The sequence below is a fragment of the Phodopus roborovskii genome, unplaced genomic scaffold (genome assembly GCF_943737965.1).
Source record: "Phodopus roborovskii unplaced genomic scaffold, PHOROB, whole genome shotgun sequence".
In the NCBI taxonomy this organism is placed as follows: domain Eukaryota; kingdom Metazoa; phylum Chordata; class Mammalia; order Rodentia; family Cricetidae; genus Phodopus; species Phodopus roborovskii.
The window spans coordinates 17,012,151-17,038,251 of NW_026126480.1; the positions used below are offsets into that span (position 1 = coordinate 17,012,151).

At 37.3% G+C, this 26,101-nt stretch overlaps 2 protein-coding genes across 2 annotated transcripts; one reads left to right on the forward strand and one right to left on the reverse strand.

Moving 5' to 3' along the window:
* Positions 1–1,631: 1,631 nt before the first annotated feature.
* Positions 1,632–2,555, reverse strand: LOC127228162 (olfactory receptor 2D3). The gene has a single exon (XM_051192637.1). It carries the CDS (start codon positions 2,553–2,555, stop codon positions 1,632–1,634), a length of 924 nt encoding a protein of 307 aa, XP_051048594.1.
* Positions 2,556–23,446: 20,891 nt separating this feature from the next.
* LOC127228163 (olfactory receptor 2D3-like) lies at positions 23,447–24,370 on the forward strand. Its single transcript, XM_051192638.1, has one exon. The coding sequence runs from the start codon at positions 23,447–23,449 to the stop codon at positions 24,368–24,370; it is 924 nt and encodes a 307-aa protein (XP_051048595.1).
* The last annotated feature ends 1,731 nt before the right edge of the window (positions 24,371–26,101 follow it).

Genomic DNA, 26,101 nt, shown 5'->3' on the forward strand with positions numbered 1-26,101 from the left:
TCATTGGATACTTGTATAAAAGAAATGTGTATAAAATAAATGCATATTGTTAGTGAACATATAATCCCAAACAGATCCATTTACACATCATCTAAAAATTTATTTGATATGTTATATACAGAGTGAAAATGTTTTTCACTTAATATTCCATCATAGTTACCTTGCCATATCATCATAGATGGAAATTACAACATTTAAATTTTTACTAGGAAGGCACAATATCATATCTGATATTTTATTGTTTCAATAAATATATTTGATTCACACTTTCTGTGTGACTTTATTTTTGCAAACGGGAGTTAAATGTTTTACTTATTTACACAGGATTTTTTATATTCATTATTGATATTAATAAATTATTAGCAATTAGGAATATCACAAATTCTTTTTTTTTCTTTCACAAGACATTCTTCAAATTCATTACAGAAACAACAAGTCCAAAGATGAAAAGCACTATTAAATGTGTCATTATATTGTCAGGAAATTCACTCAGCTCTGCATACATGTGACATCCTACATGATTATTGTATCTTTTTTTTATATATATAACAAAGTCCAATTAAATGAAAACAAACATTTATACACAATATTTGGGAATTTGGGCGTCGTTCTTTCCAAACTACTTCCTGCTGGTAAGGGGCGCTAGAATATCACAAGTTCTTAAGTGTATTTGGAAATGCTTTCTAAATTCTAAAACATATTAGGTTGATTTTTATTGTGTTTATGTTAGCACTTTATACTAAGTGAACTGTCATCTACATTATAAAGTTCAAGTGTCCACGTATCTTGCTAAGGTCAAGAATAATTTGCCAGGCTTCGTGCTGTGAAATTAACTTCATTCTCTACCATTACTTCTATGAATCTCCCAATCTACAGTTACTTCATAATTAGAAACTAGTTAGATTCTCTAGGAGTAAACTCAAGGGTCTTCTCATCCAGATAGTTTACATATTGCTATATATCTAGTGTCTTAAAATTATAAACACTAATGATATCTCTTATTATTCTGCTAATATACTATCACTATAATTTCAGAAATTAATATAATTTTTATTAAAATCAATGCCAGAAAGACAACATCAGTTTTCATGTCTATTTCCCAAGTTTTATAACGGGCCTCCCAAAACAGAATATATCTGCAAAAATAAATGTAAATGCATGTATAAATGACTCAAATTAACTTCACTGCCAGAAACAGTTTTTCTTTGTGAACGATTACTATTCCCTTCTCTTTGTTTTGTTTTGTGTTTATTTTTTTACAGATGCTATTTATTGTTTTTAATTTCCATATTAAATATATAAATTTTATAAAAAAGATTAGCATCCCTTTCCCTCTTTTTCCCTCCCTCTTTCTATAACATATTCCACTGCTTCCTTTATTCCAGTTTCTCCCTTTCTCCATCTGCAAATCAAATATTGCCTTTCTCTTTTCTCCCTTTTTTCAGCTAATTTTCCCCCTGGTCTATTTAGATCCCTTTCATTTAAATGACAATTGCATGGAACTGATAAAAATTATGTGAATATAAGAAAATGTAAAAGAATGACATAAAAGAAGAAAAATCTCAGAGAAAATTCCTTCTCTCTATATCTTTGTCATTCTCTGCACAGTTACATTGCCATCTCAGAAAATGTTATCTTGAAGTTATTCTCCTGAGAGCCCCTTTGACATCCTTGTTCCTCAGGCTGTAAATGATGGGGTTCAGCATTGGGGTCACTGCTGAATAGAACACAGAAATCATTTTATCCTTTTCATTCATTATCTTGGAGTTTGGTCTCATGTATGCAAATATGGCTGAGCCATAAAACAGACCAACAACAATGAGATGGGAGCCACAGGTGGAGAAGACCTTAAGCCTCCCCTCCCCAGACTGCATCTGGATCACAGTGGAGATGATGTTCCAGTAGGAGATGAGGATGAGGGAGACAGGTGCTAGGAGGATTATCACACCCATTGCAAAGATGGCCATTTCTGTGCTGTAAGTGTCTGCTGAAGCCAGCTTAAGCAGAGCAGGAGGTTCACAGAAAAAGTGGTTAATGACATTGTTTCCTCGGTAAGGAAGACGCAATGTGAATGTGGCATCTACCAGGGACACAAATGCACCACTGGCCCAGGACCCTGCAGCCATCTGGACACAAACCCAGTGTGTCATGATGGAGGAGTAGTGCAGAGGCTTGCAGACAGCCACATATCGATCATAGGACATCACTGCTAGGAGTGCACAATCTGTACATCCCACCAGAAGTAGCACAACTAACTGTGTAGAGCATCCAACAAAAGAAATGGTCTTTCTCTTCACCAGGAAGTGGATGAGCACCTGAGGTACTGTGGTGGTAGAAAAGCAGAGATCAGCAAAGGACAGGTTTCTGAGGAAAAAGTACATGGGAGTGTGGAGTCTGGGGTCTGTGTGGATGAGGAGAATGATCAATAGATTTCCCAACACAGTGAGCAGGTAGATGAGGAGAAAGAGGAAGAAAAGCAGGACTTGGGTCTGTGGGTCCTGTGAGAGGCCCAGGAAGAGGAATTCTGTCACAGACGTTCTGTTGTCCTCACCCATGTATCGTCATTTGTCTCTGTAGAAGAGCATCAAGGAAAGAAACACATGTACATGTGTTGTTTCAGAATATCTACATAACTGGTTATTTGATTGATTCAAAATTTGACCAATGAGTTCTCTAAGACTATTTCCATGTTCTGAAAGACTGAATTTTCTTTTGGATTGTGTGGTCTGACAGCACACAATTCTCCTCTTGAATTTTACAGTGGCACCAGTAAGAAAAATAGCATTCTGAGTATGGCATCACTAATGCATCTCTCTTCCTCCTAGGGAAGTGAGAGGCCTGTGGTTCTCCTCAGAGTATACCCAGCTTTTGTGTAGGTCTGAGGAGCCAGCATCTTGAGGTGACCTTAACTAGTTCTGTCTGACATTGTGAACTCTGTTATAATGTTTATGAAGCCTGTCTGTTTCATTGTTTACAAAATAATTCAATAGAATCACTCCTTAGAGTGAGGAATAATTAGAAAGTTATGAAAAGAGGATTAGTATTCTATTATCCTGTTTATCACTGAAATTCATTAATCTTCAGTGTAAAGAAAGTTCTGTGAGTTATCAATAAAAAAATAGCTGCTTCTTTGGATGTTACTGATAGCATTATTCTTCGAGTAACCAAAGTTTGTCTTTTGCACAATTTCATATTTTTTGCACATAGTCCTTTTGCACTAATAGTTTTCATCTATTGGTATCACCTGGAGTCTATCATTGGTAACAGTTTCATTTCATTCCTCTCTAATCCACTTTAAGTTTGTAGTATATTGTTTCTATTATTCCTATATCACAGAAATAAAAATAAATCCAAAATAGTCTCATGCTAGTAACTCTGAGCACTTCTGACTCTGGATCCTGAAAGCTTTTTTTCTTTCTTCTTCGAGCATTTCCTGTAAAGAAGGTTAAATTCTTGAGAATCCCTTCTGTCCGTGGTTCTTATCTAGTCCTTGTACAAACACAGACATCTTATCTTTCTCCAGGGTGTACAGCAATCCTGTCTGGCAAAGTACATCAACAGGCTGCAAATAGCAATCAACCATACTTTTAGTTTTATTCCCAATGTTTTAGTGTTGCAATGAGAATTATTAAGAGGGCAGATACTGACAAATGAGACAAATACCAGTTGCAGATAATTTGTTTGTGGGTCTTTTAAAACCCCAAGCCAATTCTAGACGTAAGTGAGGGAATAGGGGCTTATGAGAGCCATCAGCATGGGACAGACATGAAAATTATGAAAATTCTATAGTCATGTATGAAATTTTCAGAAAGATAAAATTCTACAATTTTTATCCTTCTGTATTATTCTGTCTCTGAAATAGAAATCAACATTATTATATGTTTGAAACTAGACATTGATATTTGCCCAAATCCATAATGAAAGATAATCTCTCTCTCTCTCTCTCTCTCTCTCTCTCTCTGTGTGTGTGTGTGTGTGTGTGTGTGTGTGTGTGTGTGTGTGTGTGTGTTCTGCCAGTTGTATTTTTATGGGAATTTTGTTTTTGCAAATGTGTGTGTTTCTGTATCTATGTGTGTTCCTTGTGCTTTCTTTGTCTTTTTGTTTTTCTTCTTCTGTTTGTTTTGTCCTACTGATTTGTTTATTTCTGTTTTATCTTATTTTATTATTATTTCTTAGATGCCTGATTGTTTGCTAAGAAAGATAGAAAGAATGAGTATGCAAAATGGGGAACTGAGATTGGAAAGAACTGAGATTGGAAAAAAACTGTGATCAGAATATATTTTATAAAAAAAATCTATTTTCAATAAAAGAAAAATAAAAAATCAAAAGTTAAAATAATATGATAAAATATCCATATTGAGTGTCCTTGGAAACTACTATTATGCCCTAGAAAAGTAGTGCATGCATAGTAAGTCAACCCACAGGAAGCACTCACTTAATGAATAATGATGATCCTCTGGGTGGAGGAACCTATTGGGAACAGGGTCATAGCTCAGGAGAGCTTTACTCTTCTTTTTACTTACATATAATGATTACTTACAGTTTACCCTACATATTCTGAATACAAAGAGATAATAAGATATTTAAATAAGTAAAGCATTAAAATGAAAATTGCAAGATTTAGAAATAGACATTATAGTCACAATGAAAATAATAACAAAGTACATCACAAAAGAAACTGTAAGTCGCCATAGGCGTTAACCAGAAAATGCTGCCTGAGGATTGAGTTAATGTTAAGATTAGCATTTCAATAAGAAAAATTAATCTACATCATTATGTCACCCTTAGTTAAATAATTTACAAGATAGAGACAAATGAAAAGTGCTCATATGATTTTTCACAGTGAAAACATATCACTGGTTTTCAGAATGTTTACCTATGCATTGCAAACAGAGAAATATACATAAATTGTCTACAAGGAGTACAAAAAATCTAGCCTGACTACAAAAATTCAAATTTCAAAAGGAACTGATAACATTGACTAAAAGGCTTAGGTATATTCTCTGCCACAAAACACAGTGAAATAAAGAAATGAAGAGGCAGGAGGGAGGGCCTAGTCCCTACTCCAAATGACTTGACAGATTTTGTTGACCCCTCCTGGAAGGCACCACCTTCCCTGTGGAGTGTGTGGGGGGAATGGGTGAATGGGATGGGAGCATGGTAGAGGGGTATGGTTTTATTATCGGAATACACAACAATAAAAGAAATTTTTGTATTTGTGATCAGACAATATATAGCATTTCCCACTGGCCCCTTTAGAATCTAGCTTTTGCTTATTCCATCAATGTTCCTCTTTCCAGCCTCCCCTCTACATTTTGAATCTTTGTAAACATCTAGTGCAAAGTTGGTGTTGGGTGGAGGCCTAGTTTTGAACTCTCTGTATCTTCTCATCTAAGAGAAAGGGTAAAGCTATTTATGCTAGATGATTCTTTCATTCATGCATATCTATCTTCTTTTAAATATTGAATCCATCAAGTACATATTTAGCACTCTATGTTGATGATTATAATGCACATCATTAAGTTGTTAAACATTTCAATCTCATTTGCCCTCTAAGTACACTAATTGTGATCATCTTTTTTTCAAAGCAAAGCTCTTACCTCTTCCCATAGCCTCTCCATTTTCGATGGTATTTGGGATATTGAAGGGAAACTACTACTGAAAACCTCTCCTGCTTTTGGAAGTTGCACATCCTATACTAGTGTCTGTTTTTGCAATCTACCATATCCTCACCATCATCTTCTGATATGCTTTCAACATTTATTGATGTTTTTATGTCATCTTGTCACCATCATGACTGGAGAGGAAAATCACAATAAAATTCTAATGGACATAACAACAGACACTGAAAAATGCAGAGTATCTTCAGGTCAAACTTTTGAAAACCTGTACTCCACAAAATTCGAAAATCTAAAGGAAATGGACAATTTTCTGAATAGGCATCACTTACCAAAATTAAATCAAGAACAGAAAAGCAATTAACATAATACAAGATTAAGTAAAAAGAAAAAGAAATCAGTGGCCCTACTATATACAGATGATAAAGGAACTGAGAAAGAATCAGAGAAACATCACACTTTTCAATAGTCACAAAAAAACATAAAGTATCTTGGGGTAATGTTTACCAAACAAGTGAAAGACCTATATAGCAAGAACTTTGTATCTTTAAAGAAAGAAATTAAAAATTAAAGAAAATACCAGAAAATGGAAAGATCTCCCATGTTGTTGGATAGGTAGGATAAACATAGTAAAAATGGCAATCTTCCCAAAAGCAATCTCCAAATTCAATGCAATCCCCATCAAAATCTCAGCACAATTCTTTACTGACCTTGAAAGGATAATAATCAACTTTATATGGAAAAACAAAAGACCCAGGATAGCCAAAACAACCCTGTACAATAAAGGAACTTCAGGAGGCATTACCATCCCCGACTTTAAACTCTATTATAGAGCTATAGTACTGAAAACATCCTGGTATAGACAGGTAGACCAATGGAATTGAATTAAAAATCCTGATATTAACCCTCACACCTCCAAACATCTGAGTTTTGACAAACAGCTAAAAGTATACAATGGGGGGAGGAAAACATCTTCAACAAATGGTGCTGGCACAACTGGATGATGATGTGTAGAAGACTGCAGACAGACCCATGTCTGCACAAAACTCAAGTCCAAATGGATCAAAAACCTCAACATAAATCTAGCCACACTGACCTCTTAGAAGGGAAAGTAGGAGGTATTCTTGAACAAATTGGTACAAGAGACCACTTCCTGAACAAATTGCCAGTAGCACATACACTGTGATCAACAATTAATAAATGGGACCTCCTCAAACTTAGAAGCTTCTGTAAGGCAAAGGACACAGTCAACAAGACAAAATGACAGCCCACAGACTGGGAAAAGATCTTCACCAACCCCATATTTGACAGAGAACTGATCTCCAAAATATACAAAGAACTCAAGAAACTAGTTACCAAAACAACAAATAATCCAATTAAAATATGAGGTACAGAACTAAATAGAGAATTCTCAGTAGAGGAATCTAAAATGGCTGAAAGACACTTAAGAAAGTGCTCAACCTTAGCCATCAGAGAAATACAAATCAAGGCAGCTCGGAGATACCATCTTACTCCTGACAGAACAGCTAAAATCGGAAGCATCAATGACAGCTTATGCTAGAGAGAATGTGGAGAGAGGGAAACACTCCTCCATTGCTGGTGGGAGTGAAAACTTGTACAGCCATTTTGGAGATCAGTGTGTCAGTTCCTCAGGAAAATGGGAATCAGTCTACCACAGGATCTGGCAATTCCACTCTTAGACATATACCCAAATGATCCACATCTATGCAACAAAGACATCTGTTCAACTATGTTCATAGCAGCATTATGTGTAATAGCTGGAACCTAAAAAACTGAAGAATGGATAAAGAAGATATGGTACATATATACAATGGAATACTACTCAGTGGAAAAAGAAAAAGAAACACACACACACACACACACACACACACACACACACTAGAATGTTGAAATTCTAAGGCAAATGGATGGAACTAGAAGAAACTACCCTGAGTGAGGTAATCCAGTCACAAGAAGACAAACATTGTATGTACTCATTTTTATATGGAATTTAGGCATAGAGCCAAGGTTTACCAGCCTACAATCCATACCACTAGAGAAGCTAGGAAAAAAAGTAGGACCCTAAGAGAGACATACATGGTCCCTTGGAGAAGGGGAAAGGGAAAAGATCTGAGCAACTTGGGAGCATGAAGGATGAGAGTGGGATTTAGGAGAAAGAGAAGAGGAAGGGAAAGGAGGACATGTGGGACCAGGAAAATTGAGTTGGGGGAAGAATAGAGGAGAGCAAGAAATAAGATACCACAATAGATGGAGCCATCTATTTCTCCAGATTTAAGAGAAATCTGTAACTAGGGAAATGTCCAGAGATGTACAAGGATGACTCCAACTAACAATCTCAGCAATAGTGGAGAGGCTACCTTAAATATCCTTACCCAGTAATGAGATTGATGACTACCTTAGGTGCCATCCTAGAGCCCTCATCCAGTAGCTGATGGAAGCAGAAGCAGACACCCACAGCTAAACACTGCACCTCTTGAAATCCAGGTGCTAAGAGGGAGGAGTGTTGAGCAAAGGGGTCAAGACCAGGCGGGAGAAACCCACAGAAACAGCTGACACGAACAAGGGGGAGGTCATGGACCCCAGACTGATAGATGGGAAACCAGCATTAGACCAACCCAGTCCCCTTGAATGTGGTTTTCTGTTAGAAGGCCTGGGCAAGCTATGGGGCCTTTGGTAGTAGATCATTATTTATCCCTACTATACGAATGAACTTTGGGAGCCAATTCCACATAGATGGACATTCTCTCAGCCTAGACACACGGTGGGGGGGAGGGCTCCAAATGATATAACAGACTTTGAAGATGACCCATGAAAGGCCTCACCCTCCCTGGGGTGCAGGAAGGAGATGGGATAAGGGGTCAGTTTAGGGCAGGGGAGGAGGAGGAGAGAGAGAGGTATCTGGGATTGACATGTAAAACAAACTTGTTTCTAATTTAAATTAAAAAAGATAAAATTCTAATGGTACTGCCACAGACTTTGAATGTTTATCTGACATAGAATATTTGAGGCATTATTAAAAAGACTGAGCTTGTGGGGTATAGGTTGATAGTAATTAGGTTACTTAATGTTCACATAGTCATTACTCCATTTGTGTTTCAAGTAATAACATTTAACATCCAGATTATGACACAGAGTTAATTATCTCTGCCTAACATGACAAAAAGTAGCTCTCAAGGAAAAAAAAAAACTATGTATATGCAAGAAGTTTAATACTTTTAATCATCCTCACCTACTTCTCTTTTTAACTTCATGGCATCCCCTAATTGTTCCACAGTTTGTGAATGTCATAACTTTAGACAATAGACACAGCATAAAAATTTACCTCTCCCTCACTCTGTATCCCAGACAAAAATACTCTCTGATGTTCCAAACTGTGATTCAGTCTTAATCAGATTTTTCTGGTCCCATTGTTTTTTTCCCTTATAGTCAGACTCAATTTAACTGCTGAAAAGTATACTTAAGTTTTCTACTCAGTACACAGGCAGGCTGGCTATTATTTTCAGAGAATCCATAAAAGCTTGCACATAGCTCTCAAATCCAGTTTTAAGACTGTCTAATATTTTTCCAAGTTCTTACAGTTGGTAGCTTCCCCTACATTCCTTAAACATGTATTTATTTATATCAGTTGTAGTTCAACATTGTCTGACACATACTACCGGTTAAATAAAAGCCACCTTAATGAAACAATAGAGTCGCTTGCACAATAGCATAATTAAAAAAAAACTGCACTAGAAAAGAAGAGAAGATGTATACTAACTCATTTCCCACATGTTTTTCCAGTGTTATAGCGTGTTCCATCACTGGACATGTCTGATTCTAAATTCAAAAAGCAAAAGAAAGTGAGGAAGGAACAGCAAAGTGGAAACATTGACAGAACAGAAGCCAGAGGAGAATATAGGAACTCAGTTGTAAAAGCCGGGAAGAGCAGAGGATAATGCCTCTTCCTATGGGAAGGGAATCAAGATTCAGGAGCTTTGGAAAGCATTAATCGCCCTCAGCATCTTCCCTACCCTCACCTGGAGCACTGGTAGTTGTGAACACAGGAGACTGAGATTGGTAATGAGGTGTTGTTTCTGCAGCCTGTTTCTTTATCCTAATAAGTAACCTCCATTGCCGTTTCCCAAATATGGTGAGGCTGGAACATCATCTGGGCTTCTCATTATACTCTATCCTGGTGCAAGGAGCACTTTTTGTGAAGAGATTCAATAACAAATTCAACCACCAGTCTGGAGGAGGTTCCACCAGGAAACCGTCAAACCTGAGGTCCTAAGAGCTGTTATTGCCAAAGCTTTCCCTGGAGCATTCAGGTTGTTAACTTTTTGAAAATAGTTTTACAAGATGAGTTCCCAGAGTGATTAGAAATAATCATCTATAACTGAAATACAGTACTCTCATCTGATTGGAAATTGAGGCATCCTGTGATCACCTAGGACCTCAAATCTTCAAACTCAACATTGAGCATTCAATATTGATAATAACATAGAATGCAGCTGATAGAATTTTATTTATGCTTTAGTATCTGAGGAATTTTTTTCAGTATGTTTTCACATATAAAAATCCTGGAGAACCCATCTATTATCTAATTAACTAATATTGACTCATAATATATGCATGCACTCCCTTCCTCTTTAAGTTCTCTATTTAACACTTATAATAACTAAAATAATCTTCAAAATTTCCAGATATATATTCAAAAATCAGTTTTTATTTGTAGTTGTCAAATATGTGAATAATGAATATATAGTTAGTAGAGGCAGATTGTAGCTTGTTCAGCTTCTGAATGAATCTTCCCAAATTAAGAGCATTCAGAAGATTCTAACCATTCATTTTTTATACATTTTTTTATATTTGTGCCTAAAATGCCCCAACTTTTTTACAGTCACATGGGAAAATCATGCTACATAAATATGGTACAGAACATGATGTCCTCACTTTTAGATGGAGGATTCACTAGAGACCCTGAAACAGATTAGAATGAGAACCTGTCAGCACACAAGTTTCAGTAGTGAGCCACCATCTGGACAATGTTTGGGTTCACACACATTTAAAACTAGCAAATTGTGGCTTTATGCCAAAAAGTATTGGAAAAGTAGCCTTCTAAATAGCAAGATGAATAGCAACATCCTTGATCACATTAAGAAATACAGGATAACAGACAAATTGATTAGTTCTAAATGAAAGGTTAATATAATAAACAACTGTAAGTTCCAAATCAAGATAAGGGGAGAGGCCACATAGAATACAAAGAGCAAGAAATGAACCAGGGAATTGGAAGACGGGGTGAAGATTTGAAAAAACAGAAACAACAAGAAGTATTTTTCCCACAAACAGTAGTATGTGATATGTAATGCAGACTCCAAAAATACTGTGGGTAATCAATATTTTATCGTAATATTAAAATATTATCTTAATTTTTCATTGTAACTTTTAACCATCATTTACCTTGTTGTTCACTTTGTAAGTCAGAGGTACTCTGAACTTCTTAAGTTTATCATCTAGGGTGACAGCAGTAGTTCTATTTAGCTGTATTTCAAAACAGTGTAAGTCACTAAGAAAGACCCTTGATAAAACGAGCAGTGATGTCCAAACCAAAAGATAAACACAAAAAAGCACTGTGACTCATTCAAAACCCCTTTTCAGTCTTCAACTAATAAATTCATAAATGCCAGCGTATTTAAAATGCTAGATGAAGGTCAAATAAAGTTCACAAAAGCTCAGTACTAAAAGTAACTTAAGAATGATGTAAACTAGCACATGAATGAAGTAAAGTCCATGATTGAGGAGGAAAGCCGTTAAGAAAAACTGATATGAAATCAGCAATAGGAGTGGAAAGTCAACAAGAAGACAAAAAAGTCATTAAGGACACAGAGAACTTGAAAACAGAAATGTTGTAAATAAAACGGCCTCTGTGAACCAAACAGAAAACTTGGAGGAATCATTACCAATAGACTCACCCAAGCTAAAGCCGTAGCTCTGAAAATACCCATGAAGTCCTGACTGAAAGTCGGGGTACCATCCTACCACACTTGCCTTGAAATAACTATACATTTCCTAATGCTATGGTTACAAATCTAAAATGCATTCACAATATCCTAGAAGAGGAACTACACTAGGTACAAACAGAATTTCATATGAACATAATAAAATTTTACTCAGCCATAAAGATGATGAAATTATGCCTTTTGCAATAAAATGCATAAAACTTTATATCACTTTAAGTGAAATAAGACTGACTTATAAAGACAAAATGTTACATGTACTCAGTCCTAGGTAGAACCTACATTTGATAATATGACATAGTAGAAGGTGAAATGCCAGCAATGAAATATGTTAGAGAAACACGAAGAGGGCACTAGAGAGAAGGAAGAGAAAATGCTGCATGTTTTCTTTCATGGGCAAGAATCTGTGTGTATGTGTGTAAGGCAAAAAGAGGGCTATTTGGAGGTGGAATAGTTCAGTAAGAGAGAGAGGTAAACAGGTGGGGAGATTTGGTGTTGAATTTAAATGAAGTGCAATGAAAGCATTATAATAGAATTCATTAGTTTCTATCATAATTAATAAACTTTATTGTAAAAGTATCAAGGACAAAAATAAAAGTTTGTTCCACAGTTGTTATAGTGTATATCCAAGTCTAGGGATACTCTGTGGTCATCAACAAGGCACATTTGAAGGAATATTCACATACAGGCATATGAGACACAAATGTGTTGGTTTGGTTTTGTTAGTTTGTTTGATTTTTTTTTTTTTTGGCCTTGGTTTCTTTCCAAAGAGGGAGTAAAATAGGTATGGAAATGGGAGAGTAGAGAGGTGGGGAACACTAGGAGAAGTTGGAGAAGGTAAAAAGCATGATAAGGATATAGAGTATGAAAAAGATTCCAAAAATATCTATAAAAAGCAATTGTCTACATAGGAATTTTTGAAAGTGATAGTTTTTTAAAACAATATTTTCTTGATTCTGGATTGTTATGCTCTATTGAGACAGGGTCTCACTACATCATATAGTCTATCTTCAAACTTGTGGTCTATGTACCTCAAATTCCTGAGTGCTGGGATTAGAAGTAGGCATGGTTATGTCCAATTCATTTTCTCTTCTTTGACCAAGGAGATTGCTGGGTGCTGGACCAATAGAGGCATGAAAACAAAGTGAGAAAATCAAAAGTATCAGATGCTTATCATTTCCTTGAAACTGACCCTGCATTCTGACTTGTAGTCTAGGATCAGAGCTGTAAATTGTCCTGTTTTCACCATGGTCTAAGGCCTGAAGCCACGTTAAGACATTCTGATGACTAGAAGTACATAGAAATTTCTACAACAGCCTATCAGAACTATTTTATCTGGTAAATGTGATAGTTTTTAAAATGTGTTATTTATTTTACACCTTTTCTTCTTTTGTAATTTCATTTTAAATTTGAGGGATACACATATATCTTTATGAAAGTATGAGTCCACAGACATGAATTTAAAACAAGTACTGGTCCAACACTGGAAATGCAATAAATTTAATATAAGTATATGAAGCTATATTTTGATATAGTATAGTCTACTTATTATTACAAACTTACATAGTGTGGTGTTTTGGTGGTTATGACCCAGAAATCATTGCTAAGATTAAAGACACGGTCAGTAATAGGAAAAACTAAATGAATATATGGTACCCAACTTGTTGTTGTAAACCAATGAAAGCAGCTTGCAAATGACAACACACAGAGACAACCCATAGAATGGTAACTGTTAGTATTCAGGCATCTTACTGGCCTGTCCCTGGGGTTCTGACAAGATACACCCTCAGCTGCAGCCATTGAGACCATCACCTGTACACACTCACTATGTTTCCTTTTAAAAGGGCCCTGCCCACCTCCCATCCTTCCCTCTCTCTTTCTGTCTCTCCCTCACTCTGTCTCTTCCCCCCCTCTCTCTTTCTCCCTCCTTCCTCTCTCTTTCCTCTTTCCTTTCTCCTCTCTCCTAATGCTCCTGTCTCTGAAAGTCATTCTCCCCCTTCCTTTCCCTCTTTGTTTGATCCCTTTCCCTAATTTAAAAAGCGAAACAAACAAACAAACAAAAAACTCTCTGCTTGAATCCTGTCACATCGTATCTTTCTCTCATGAACTGCTTTTCTTAAATTACAACAGGAACCACTGTTGATTTTTTTAAACAATATATGTAAAAATGGAGAGCGTTTTTATTCTTGAGTATCAAATGCATAGTTACATGTTTGACAAGTCATTTCCAGTGTTACACAGAGAAGTGATAAGAAGCCATAATTAGCAATTTTAAAAAAATGCAATCAGTGAGACTAAGCTTCAGATCAGAGGCTGTGGTCTGAGAAGAGAGTATAGTAATGGAGAGGTGTTGATGTGGCTAAAAAATAGGCTATGTGTTTGGTAAAATCAACACACCCTGTCCAATCTCAGCCTATAGAACCCATGCCTGATGCAGGAGACAAAAAAAGCTATTTGGGTAAGCAGTGGGCAGTTCTCTGTTGATTTGCTTATTTGGGTGTGTGCTGTATGATGACTTGGCTTCCATTCTAATCTGTTTCACCAGTGATATGAAGTCTCTATTGAAATGGTCAGGACATCTGGTTGTTTACCATGTGCTCCTAATATGGCTTTCCCATATGGGAAGAAGATAGCTGGAGTGTCTGGAGCACAAAGGTAGACAGAGGCTGTATTCACCTGGGAGAAGCCAAAGGTTTCACAGCCTGTTTCTCCTATCCACATGTTCTGCACCCTTAGTTGCACTACCTAATTGATGTTAGTTTAATTATGACTTTACTGAAAATGTAAAGATATATTAGATATTATAAACAATAACTGAAAGATTTAAAATACAAGAGGATGTATGCATGGATTATATATTAATACTTGTGAAATATTAAGATATGGTACATTTTTTTATGCTGTGGAATATTTAACAGTGCAATAATGTGTTGCAATCTTTTATGTTACATTTCTTTAACTCTATAAATCTATGTTGCTTTGCCTGTCTAAAACACCTGATTGATCTAATAAAGAGATGAAAAGCCAATAGCAAGACAGGAGAGGAGATAAGAAAGGCTGGTAGGCAGAAAGAATAAATAAGAGGAGAAATATGGAAGGAAAAGTTTGAGTAATAAAAGAAGGGGTCAATTACCTAGCTTGTCCCAGACACAGAATAAGAAATGGGAAAAAAAGATATACAGAAATGGAGAAAGGTAAAAGCCTAGAGGGAAAAGTTAGATGGAATAATTTAAGTTCAGAAAAGTGGGGAAAAAACAAGTCAAGCTAAGGCCAGGCATTCAAAACAAGGCATAAGCCTCCCTGTCTTTATGTGGGAGCAGGATGGCCTGCCTCTCAAAGAATAAAGAGTAAAAACAAACAATTATAAATACTAGTTAAGTATAATAAGATATGTAAATATTCATTGATTTGTATATCTATGAAGATCCCAGAAGAATTGCTCCACATTGAGATGAATATTGAGGGATGAATACATTTTTAGCAGCTACATTTTACACTATCAATGTCGAAAATCCTCTGGAATCTATCAAGGCAGACCTGGAGAATGCAAATGTCCACAGAGTGGTGTGATACGCATTGGTAGAGTACCTAGCCACAGATGAGAATGAGGTATGTTGCTTAGTAGTTATAAAACTCAATGCCCATGGGTTCTATTGTTGAATTTTTTTTTAAAAAAAAATTAATCATGGGGATTACTCCAGAGAGTACCCATATTAAAATAGTGCTTAGAGCCTCAGGTTTGAAAACTTCCTGGAGGAAAATCTTCCAGACCAAGGCTGGTCATTTTGCTGTAGATTTGAGATTTGATCCGTTGCCCATCAGCATGCTTGCATCAGTATATAGCAGGACTCAGCCCAGATGATGTCACAGCTTCAGCATTTTCAGAAGATGCCAATGGATATCACTTATTAGAATAAGGACAATCAGGCTACAGAAACCACACTTTCCTTCATTTTTACTTTCTCCATCCCTGGGCTTGCTGTCCTGTGTTTATACCTATTATAGCTACCTGTGCTCCAGGTGAGAGTGGGGAAAATGCTAATGGGTGATTTCTCCTTCCAATCAGCCTGAACCATGATTCTCTTCACACAGTAAGAAGCTTTTCTTTTGCAGTGCACTCCTGTTTCCAGGGGTCTGTAGAGAATGGGTGATCTTCATGAACCCTGTTCTGAGGCTTCTCTGGGTGGGGTTAAGTCTTGATTAAAGGTAGCAGAGTGGATTCAAAGGCTGTGAATAACCACATCTTCTCCATAGCTCTATAAGAGAAACTCTTTTGTTATCCTCTGCATCCTTGATTCAGTGCACCCTTTTTTCACCATTTCAGTTTATTACTGAGAGAGGAAAAATATGTGTGCCGGAGCCTCTGATCCTAAAGAAACAGCAGATAATTGATGACATCTAGGTTTCCTGATGATCATAGAAGACTGTGTGTCTACTGATGCTGTGGCACATACTGTAACTCTGTCCCTTTCCTCAGGCAAACTGAACTTCCATTCTTTCCTGAGATGTGCCTGAGAGTTTATTAGCTCTGTGTAACTGGAAATCAATCCTAGGGTTTGAAGGTCAAGACTTTTCCATCATCCTAGTCAGATGTTCATGTCTCAGTATGCCTGGTGGCTCCTTTTCTCAAACATGGTTCTCTTGGCATTAGTGAGTTAATGTGATATTGCTAGCATGAGCTTCTTTATGTATTCACTGAACCCATTTCTATTACACTATGACCTTGTTCTAGGAGATCTTGAAAAGTACAAATTGTGTGACTAAATTACAGATGTTTAAGAATCCTAAAACAGCAATGCAGCCTGGGATCATACAGACTTTAAACCTAATCTTAATGCTGTATGTAAGAAATGTGTGTGTTGTTTTTTTTATAGATAATACAAAAATAATGGTCAAATCTAATTCATTGTGTGTGCAGAAAACTTTAGAAAGCACTTACATAGAATCTGACTATATAAGAAAAAGCCAAAGGGGATGGAATGTTCCTGCAAAGTCTAAAGAATGGAAGGAGGTTTTTGTTTTGTTTGGGGGGGGTTATTGTTGTTTATTTGTTTGTTTGTTTTATGTTTGCTATTTTTTGCAGAGGCTCATAGAGGACGTAAAGGAAATGTGTGGTTTTCTCTGTACTCTCTGATGATAAGAACTGAATAATAATTAAGTATGTTACTTTTAAAATGCTTAAGATTGTGTATATTTATGTGTATATGTGCAGTGAGTGGACACACTCTAAATGCCTCTGAATGTTTATTCTGTGTAAATTCATATTGACACATGTGTTACCTAACCAATGATCCTAATGTAAATTAGCTAATGATGTTAGTTTTCTGGCTTATGGAAAATGCTATTTTCATGGATGACCTAACTCTTAAGCAGTTTTTCTGATCTTGTAGCTTACCAGACCCAACGTATCTGTTTTTGCTGCAAATCATCATTGTTTACATTCTGAGTTTATATTACCTAAACGTTAATTCCTTCGTATTTTATTTAATATATTCACAAATTTCAAAGATTTTATTTTATCTTTTTAAGTAGCAATTATAGGCTAACTTGTAAATTAGATCAAGTAATACACATAAGCATAAAAAAGAGGAAGTTTCTCCTCTGGCCTTTCCCCTTTCCCTAGAATCCCACTTCCCAAGGGTTACCACTGCTAACCAGCTCTTCTTTGTGGGTTGACAACAACTTTTTTTTAAGTATCCTTACTGTGGTTATTGAATCTTTGAGTTTTAACTTTAGGATAAAGTTTTTTATTTAAGAACTTTGGAGTAATGTTAATCTATTTTTGGAGTTTCAGCAATGGAGTATTTTAACAGTGGGGTTTTTTTTATCACAATCAAACTAGTAAATCAAATGATCAATTAATTCAAACTTATAATCACATCGGAATCTTACTAATAGGTCCTTACAGTTTTGTTTTGTGGTCTGTCTGAGTTTGTGGGCTTAAAACTTCTCATAACAATGCAGTTCCAAAAACAGAGTGAAAACACTGGTTAAATCTGAGGCTTCCCTTTGCTACTCATTATTTGTACATTGAAGTCCTTGGTTGTCCCTTACTGATTTTAACCATAATTTAGAATTTTTCTGTTAACATACTTCCACTCTCAAAGGATAAACAAAAATAAAGGGATATAAATATGAAAAACAACTGATGAAAATAATCCTTGTCCTAAGGGAAATACAATAAATCTGTCTCTCTGCTCTCTACCAGCCATTTTCTCAAGTTGCAATAGCAATGGTATATAGACCTTAATCTTGTTTTTATCATTATTATGTGAAATTTTTGGCACAGGGTTTTACTATGTAGCCTATTTTGGAACTTATTATGTATACCAGACTGGCCTTGAATTCACAAAAATCCAAAGGCTCCTGTTTCCCAAGTGCTATGACTTTTAAGCATGATCCCATTATTATAATGATACGATATAATGTGGTGACTATGCTGACTGATTTTGTGTGTCAACCTAACACAAGCTAGAGACATTAAGGGAAGGAACTTCAGTTGAGAAAATACTGCAAGAGATCCAGCTGTAAGATATTTTCTCATTTAGTGATCAATGTTGGAGAGCTTAGCCCATGGTGGGTGTTTCCATCCCTTGGCTGTTGGTCTTGGATTCTATAAGAATCCAAGTGGGCTAAGCAAGCACTAGAAAGCAAGTCAGTAAGCAACTCTCCTCTATGGCCTCTGTATCAGCTCCTGCATCCAAGATCCTCACCTTTTTGAGTTCCTGTTCTGGATTCCTTCAGTGATGAACAGTAATGCTGAAATGTAAGTCAAATAAACCCTTTCCTCTCCAACTTTCTTTTTGGTCATGGTGTTTCATCATAGCAAAAGAAACCCTAACTGAGACAGTGAACAATTTATTATCATGCTAAATTTTTAAAATATCTTACATTATTAATCTTTATACAAACACTGTTAGATATATATGTGGTTATACCTAATTATATCTTGTTTCCACCCAGCTAGTTAACTTCCTGTCTGTATGTACGGACCTCCAGACCTCTATGATTAGATAGTGCCAAACTCCATTCTCTGACCTTCAGACAGGCTTTATTTGTACAAGCAAGATATCACCACATAACTGTAATTTGCATTACCATTTTACAGCTGAACAAAACTACACAAAGCAAACTAAATAATTTGCTGTTGGCCACCCATCAAGTAGATAAACCAGGATTTCATGAGAGAGAGAAAGAGAGAGAGAGAGAGAGAGAGAGAGAGAGAGAGAGAGAGAGAGAGAGAGAGAGAGAGAGAGGAGAATACCAATGGGTTCCAGAGAAATTTCCAGATACCCTAGATCTGATGTTACAGGCAGTTGTGAGCTGACAATGAATGTTCTGAGGATTGAACTCATGTCTTCTGGATAAGCAGAAATCATGGACAAGCCAGGATTTCAACACAGTAGTTGAGCTCCAGAGACCTAATGTTAATCAGTAAGTTATGCTGCTTCCTTACATAGCTGTTAATGGTCATTGGACACTCACAATGGAGAAATGCCTGTAAAGTAAATGCAAATTATGAATGCACACATACACATAAACAGATCTATTTACATATCATGTCAAAATGTAAGTGACATGGCATATACAAAGTGGAAATACTGGCTTTTACTTAATATTCTGTCATTGTTATCTTGCTGTATCATCACAGTTGGAACTTTCAATCATTTAAAATTTACTCAGAAGGAAAAATATCATATCTGATTTTTGTTGGTTTTGTAAATATATTTTGATCCACACTGTAGGTATGGCATTACCTATTGTGCAAATAGAGGTTTAATCTTTTATATGTTTTCTAGGGAGTTGTGTGTATTCATTAGTAACTTTAAGTAATTGTCATCAATTAGGAATAATGAAAACTTCTCTTGAGCATATTTGCAAATATTTTCTAAGATCTAAAAATATTAGGATGGTCTTTATTGTTTATTTAAGATATATAGCATAATATTTCTGATACAGATAGCACATGTTGGCAATTCCTGTACTCAGAAGGCTCAGGCAGAAGGATCATGTGCTGAAGTACACACAAACTTGGCTAAACAGTGAGCTACGGGTAAACCTAGGTCACAGATTTGGAACTATCCATTAGATAGTAGTGAGGTAACTACTGGCTATACAACCTAAGACAATGAGTGTCCCTTTTCTAGAGTCCATCAGCTGCCAACAACTTGCTAAGGAATGGTAGAGTCTTTTAACACTCAATTATCCATAATAAACAGTCTTTTGCATGTCCTGTTCAGGAAACTGAGGCTATTGAAATAATGTTGGCAAAGGCTATTTTATGCTTTGGCTATAGCATTTCACAGCCACTTTCCTATATCCGAACTCTATATCCTCCTCCTCGTCTTCCTCCTCCTCTTCTTCCTTCTCCTCCTTCTTCTTCATCCTCTTATTCTGCTTCTTCCTCTTCTCTTTCTTCTCCTCCTTCTCTGTCTCTCCCACTCTGTTTCCTGAGACTCACAGAAGTAATATATATGTTATGCTTAGCACACAATAGTCATTCATCCTCAGCACTCTTGTTGGCATGAGTCAACATTCCCCAGGGTTCACTTCAAAGAAAAGCCTTTGACTAAGCCTGATACTAAGATATGCCTATGAGTATACACATAAATATTAAGGGAGCAATTGGACACCATGCAAATTAAGCTAAATGATAGCTGGAAATTTCCCTATAGGGCCAATGACTTCCCTATGCATAGAGTTTTGAAAACGTTTACAATACCAGGCATGTATTCCCTGGATTGGCCTGAAAACCAGGGAGCAACTTATAACATCCATAAGAGTCATGCCACTATCACACCACATCTGACCAGGCAAGTTGGCTTTGTAGATCAAAGTGTTCACAGCTGGGTAAGACCATTTTTTTCTCTGGGAAGCCCGTTCATATCTTTTTTTTATTTTTTTATTTTTATTTTACATATCGATCCCAGTTCCATCTCCCTCCCTCCTTCCCTCTTTCCCTCTTTTCCCCCCCTTACATGCACCCTGACCACACTCCTCTCCCACCACCCCACTCCCCATGTAGGGTGATGCCATACAGGATGGGTCATCTAAATCTGTCAAGTCATTTGAAGTAGGGACTAGGGCTTCTCTCCTGTCTCTAGGTTAAGGGAGTATCCCTCCATGGGGGATGTGTCCACAAGGTCCTTTTGTGCACCAGGAATACATCCTGGTTCCACTGTCTGAGGTCCCTTAGACTGCTGAGTCCTTCTAGCTAAGACCCATATTCAGGGGTCTGAGTCAGTCCCATGCTGGGTTCCCAGCTATCAGTCTGGGGCCCATTAGCTCCTCCTTGTTCAGGTCAGCTGTCTCTATGTGTTTCTGCAGCCTGGTCTTTTCCTCTCCCTCTCTGCATCTGGATTCTAGTTTGACTCAGTGTTTAGTTGTGGGTGTTTGCTTGTTTCCAACAGGTACTAGATGAGGGCTCTATGATGGTGGATAAGTTAGTCGTTGATCTCATTATCAGGGAAGGGCATTTATGGTAGCCTTTCCACTGTTGCTCAAATTGTTAGTTGGAGTCGGTCTTGTAGGTCTCTGGACATTTCATATATATATATATATATATATATATATGTATGTATATATGTATATATACATATATATATATATATATATATATATATATATATCCAAGTCCATTTAAATGAAAACAAACATTTATAGACAATATTTGGGAATTTGGGCGTTGTTCTTTCCAAACTACATCATGCTGGTAAGGGGCACTGTCATGGGGGATTCGAAGAAGATGCAGAAATCCTGGCTGTAGTCTGTAAGGCTGCTTTGTCCAGCTGTTTTGAATGTAGGATCACCTGGTACTCTGTTTCAGGTGGTCTGGCTTGATCAAGCCACATTAGTCTGGAAGGAATCCACATCTTTTCATTTTCTGTGGAAACAAAAATAGAAATCCTTTTCCCCAGTAACTTGTCCTTGAACTTAAATTTTTGAGTCAAAACATTTTTTTAATTTAATTTATTATTTTACATGTCGATCCCAGTTCCCTCTCCCTCCCTCCCTCCCTCCCCCCAGCCCTCCCTCCCTCCTTCCCTCCCTTTTACCCTCTCTGCCCTCTCACATGCACTCTAACCACCCTCCCCTCCCATCCCCCCACCCCAATTCCATATGTAGGGGAATACCATCCACTTGGGGTCATGTAAATCTGACAGGCCATGTGAAGTAGGGACTAGGGCTTCTCTCCTGTCTCTAGATTAAGGCAGTTATCCCTCCATGGGGGATGTGTTCACAAAGTCCTTTTGTGCACCAGGGATACATCCTGGCTCCACTGTCTGAGGTCCCTTAGACTGCTCAGTCCTTCTGGCTGAGACCCATATTCAGGGAGGCCTGAGTCAGTCCCATGCTGGGTTCCCAGCTATCAGTCTGGTGGCCCATTAGCTCCTCCTTGTTCAGGTAAGCTGTCTCTATGTGTTTCTGCAGCCTGGTCTTGTCCTCTCCATCTGCATCTGGGTTCTACTTCGACTCAGTGTTTATGTATGGGTGTTTGCTCCTGTTTCCAACAGGCAATATTTGAGGGCTCCATGGATAAGTTAGTTGCTGATCTCACTATCCAGGAAGGGCATTTATGGTAGCCTTTCCACAGAAGCTCAAATTGTAAGTTGGCAGCAGTCTTGTAATTCTCTAGACCTTTCTTTGTGTTCAGTTTTATCTTCAAACCAATATTGGCTCCCTCTTTTATGCTCTCTCTCTCTCTCTCTCTCTCTCTCTCTCTCTCTCTCTCTCTCTCTCTCTCTCTCTTTCTCTCCTGTCTTCTATTCCTAACCAGGCTCAATCTTCCTAGTCGCACGTGTTTTCCTTTCCTCCCCCTCGTTTTCCCTACTTCTCTCTCCATTCGCTGCACCCCCACTTCCCCTGAGCTCTGGAGGGCTTGTCCCTTCCCAGTTCTGTGAGGGACTTTATATAAATCTCTTAGAATAAACCTTGTATCCTAGTTGCTCTGGTGGTGTGAATTATAGGCTGGTGATCCTTTGATCTAGGTCTAAAATCCATATATGAGTGAGTACATACTGTGTTCCTCTTTTTGTGACTGGGTTACCTCATTCAGGATGGTTTCTTCAAGTGCCATCCACTTGCCTGTGAATTTCAAGATCTTCTACATTATAGAAATAAAAATGATCTCATGTGGACTTCAAATGACAAAAAGTGAATAAAATGAAACTGTTAATAATGATGGACAATAGGTAATACGAACAGACTATAGTTAATGACATTAATACATAGAGACCCTGCAGAAACAAAAGACAGATTGATGAAGATTTGAATTGTATTACCAACTGCCAGAGCCAAGGAGTAAACCTTTTAACTAATAAATTCTTTATTTTTTAAAAAAAAATTAATGTGGGCAATTATAAGGATGACAAAATACTATTCCATTTGTCTTATTTTTCAATATTAACAAGATGGTTCTTCAGAATTAAATCAACATGCTCATTAAATATTATAGAGTTTATAGCAAAAAATATAGCTAGTTATAGTCATAAGAACTTGCTTGCTTCTCTGAGCAACCCCACAGACTTCTCTAAATATGTTTACTGAACCAGATGAGGTTTAGACATTTAGCACATTCCAAGTGATTCTGACTGATAATGCTAAAATGTTTAAGAGAAAAATAAACACTGTGTTTAAATTCATTAGAACTACAGAGAAAACAAAAATTTCAGTCTTTTGGAGTATGGAAGCTACGAAGAGGAAAAACATCAATATGATTGATAAAATGCATAAGTTCCTTAGATGTTCTGCAACAAAATATGTGTGTTTCTTTCCTTGATGGTCCTCTACAGAGACAAATAACCATATATGGATGAGCATAACAGAACTTCGGTGACAGAATTCTTCTTCCTGGGCCTCTCACAGGACCCACAGACCCAAGTCCTGCTTTTCCTCCTCTTTCTCCTCATCTATCTGCTCACTGTGCTGGGAAATCTATTGATCATCATGCTCATCCACACAGACCCCAGACTCCACACTCCCATGTACTTTTTCCTCAGAAACCTGTCCTTTGCTGATCTCTGCTTTTCTACCACCACAGTACCTCAGGTGCTCATCCACTTCCTGGTGAAGAGAAAGACCATTTCTTTTGTTGGATGCTCTACACAGTTAGTTGTGCTACTTCTGGTGGGATGTACAGAGTGTGCACTCCTGGCAGTGATGTCCTATGATCGATATGTGGCTGTCTGCAAGCCTCTGCACTACTCCTCCATCATGACACACTGGGTTTGTGTCCAGATGGCTGCAGGGTCCTGGGCCAGTGGTGCATTTGTGTCCCTGGTAGATGCCACATTCACATTGCGTCTTCCTTACCGAGGAAACAATGTCATTAACCACTTTTTCTGTGAACCTCCTGCTCTGCTGAAGCTGGCCTCAGCAGACACTTACAGCACAGAAATGGCCATCTTTGCAATGGGTGTGATAATCCTCCTAGCACCTGTCTCCCTCATCCTCATCTCCTACTGGAACATCATCTCCACTGTGATCCAGATGCAGTCTGGGGAGGGGAGGCTTAAGGTCTTCTCCACCTGTGGTTCCCACCTCATTGTTGTCATCCTCTTCTATGGCTCAGGAATATTTGCCTACATGAGACCAAACTCTAAGACAATGAATGAAAAAGATAAGATGATTTCTGTGTTCTATTCAGCAGTGACCCCCATGCTGAACCCTATCATTTACAGCCTGAGGAACAAAGATGTCAAAGGGGCTTTCAGGAGAATAACTGAAAAATAATAGGTTTAGAATGTGTGTCATCATTGAGTTGACCATTGTTGGAACAGATTTTTCTTATAATGTTTTCCTGCTTTTACCCTGTTTTTGCAGTTCCTTCTATTTTTCTCTAGGCAGTCTATGGGCCCCTTGTTAATGTAACATTTATACCTAGGATATGAATGGATATTGGGAGCCCACTACCCATAGAGAGATACTCTCTCAGCCTAGACACATGAGGAGGGGCCTAGGCCCTGCCCCAAATTATGTGAAAGACTTTGATGATTCCCCCCATAGATGGCCTTACCCTTTCTATGGATCAGAAGAGGGGTGGCATGGGGATCAGTGGAGGGCATGGGAGAATGAGAGGAAAAAGGAACTGGGATTGATATAAAATAAGATTGTTTCTAATTTAAATTTTTAAAAAGAAAAAACAGCCTATAACTATGTGACTACATTATTCTGTTGTAATAGTTTTTTTCTGTGTCAATAATGCTATGAATAACTATTTAAACTGCCTTTTCATCTATAATGCATTAGGGTAGCTGAGAGTTCCTTCATGGAAAGCTTCTCCAGTTGCCACTAATGAACACTTTAGTTTAATATTTAATATAACTCTTGCTGCACTGAGGTTAACTATTCTTCATCCCTTTGCAATATTGATAAACCCCACATTTTTTCTTGTACTTTTCCTCATGGTCCTTCAAGTATCATCTAGGACTGACTCATAAAATAATGGTAGGATGCAGTATATATGCCTCTGTGTTGCGCAAATCCTAATTGGCCTTAATAATAAAAACATAGAATAAGACATAGGGGTTAATGCTGTAAGATCAAAGAAGCAGAGAAGCCAGCCACTAATTCTTACCTCTAGTGAATCCTCAAACCAAAGAGGAGATCCTGTCCCTACTTTTCCTCAGACTGAATGCACAATCCTGTCTCTAGTAATTCTCAGATTGAAGGCTGTCTCATTGAAATCTCGGGATGAAAGCTCTGCATGCTTGTCTCTTCTCTCCTTATACTCTTCTGTCCTCCAAGCATTATCTTTCACTCCTATGTCTACCTTCCTAGTGCTGGAATTAAACATGTGTGATCCCAAGTGCTTGGACCAAAGGTGTTGAGTTCTGCTTATCTTTTAGACTTAATCAATCTCTTGTAGGACAGGGTGGCCTTGAACTCATAGAAATCCATCTATCTCTGTCTTTTTAGTGCTGGGATTAAAGGTATGGGTCACTACTGCCTGACCTCTATGGCCAACTAGTGTGGTTGGTGGGATTAAAGGTGTGTGTGCCACCATTACCTGGCATCTATGGCTAACTAGTATGGCTAGCACTGCACTCTGGTCTTCAGGCAAGCTTTATTTGTTGCAACACAAACAAAATATTAACACACTTCTAAAATTAAAAAGGTACAACTAATATAAAATTATATATAATAACTATATATAATATGTACAGACAATAAATACATCAATGCCTATTCCATTTGCATTTGAAAAATTCAGAGAACCCAAAATCTTGTACCTAATTCACTTTCTATTCTAACTTGCTATATTTCTAACATTTCTATATCCCCCCTTTTCTTTTTACAATGAGACCCATGAATCTAATCTCTTTTGTTCAGCTTTTTTCTTGACCATTACCAATAACAACTTGTACACGACCACCCTTAAATGATAATAAATATCCATGACCCATCTTTTGGAAATGTGAGTCAGTTCTCTAGACTACTTCCTACTGATTGAGGGTGCTGGTG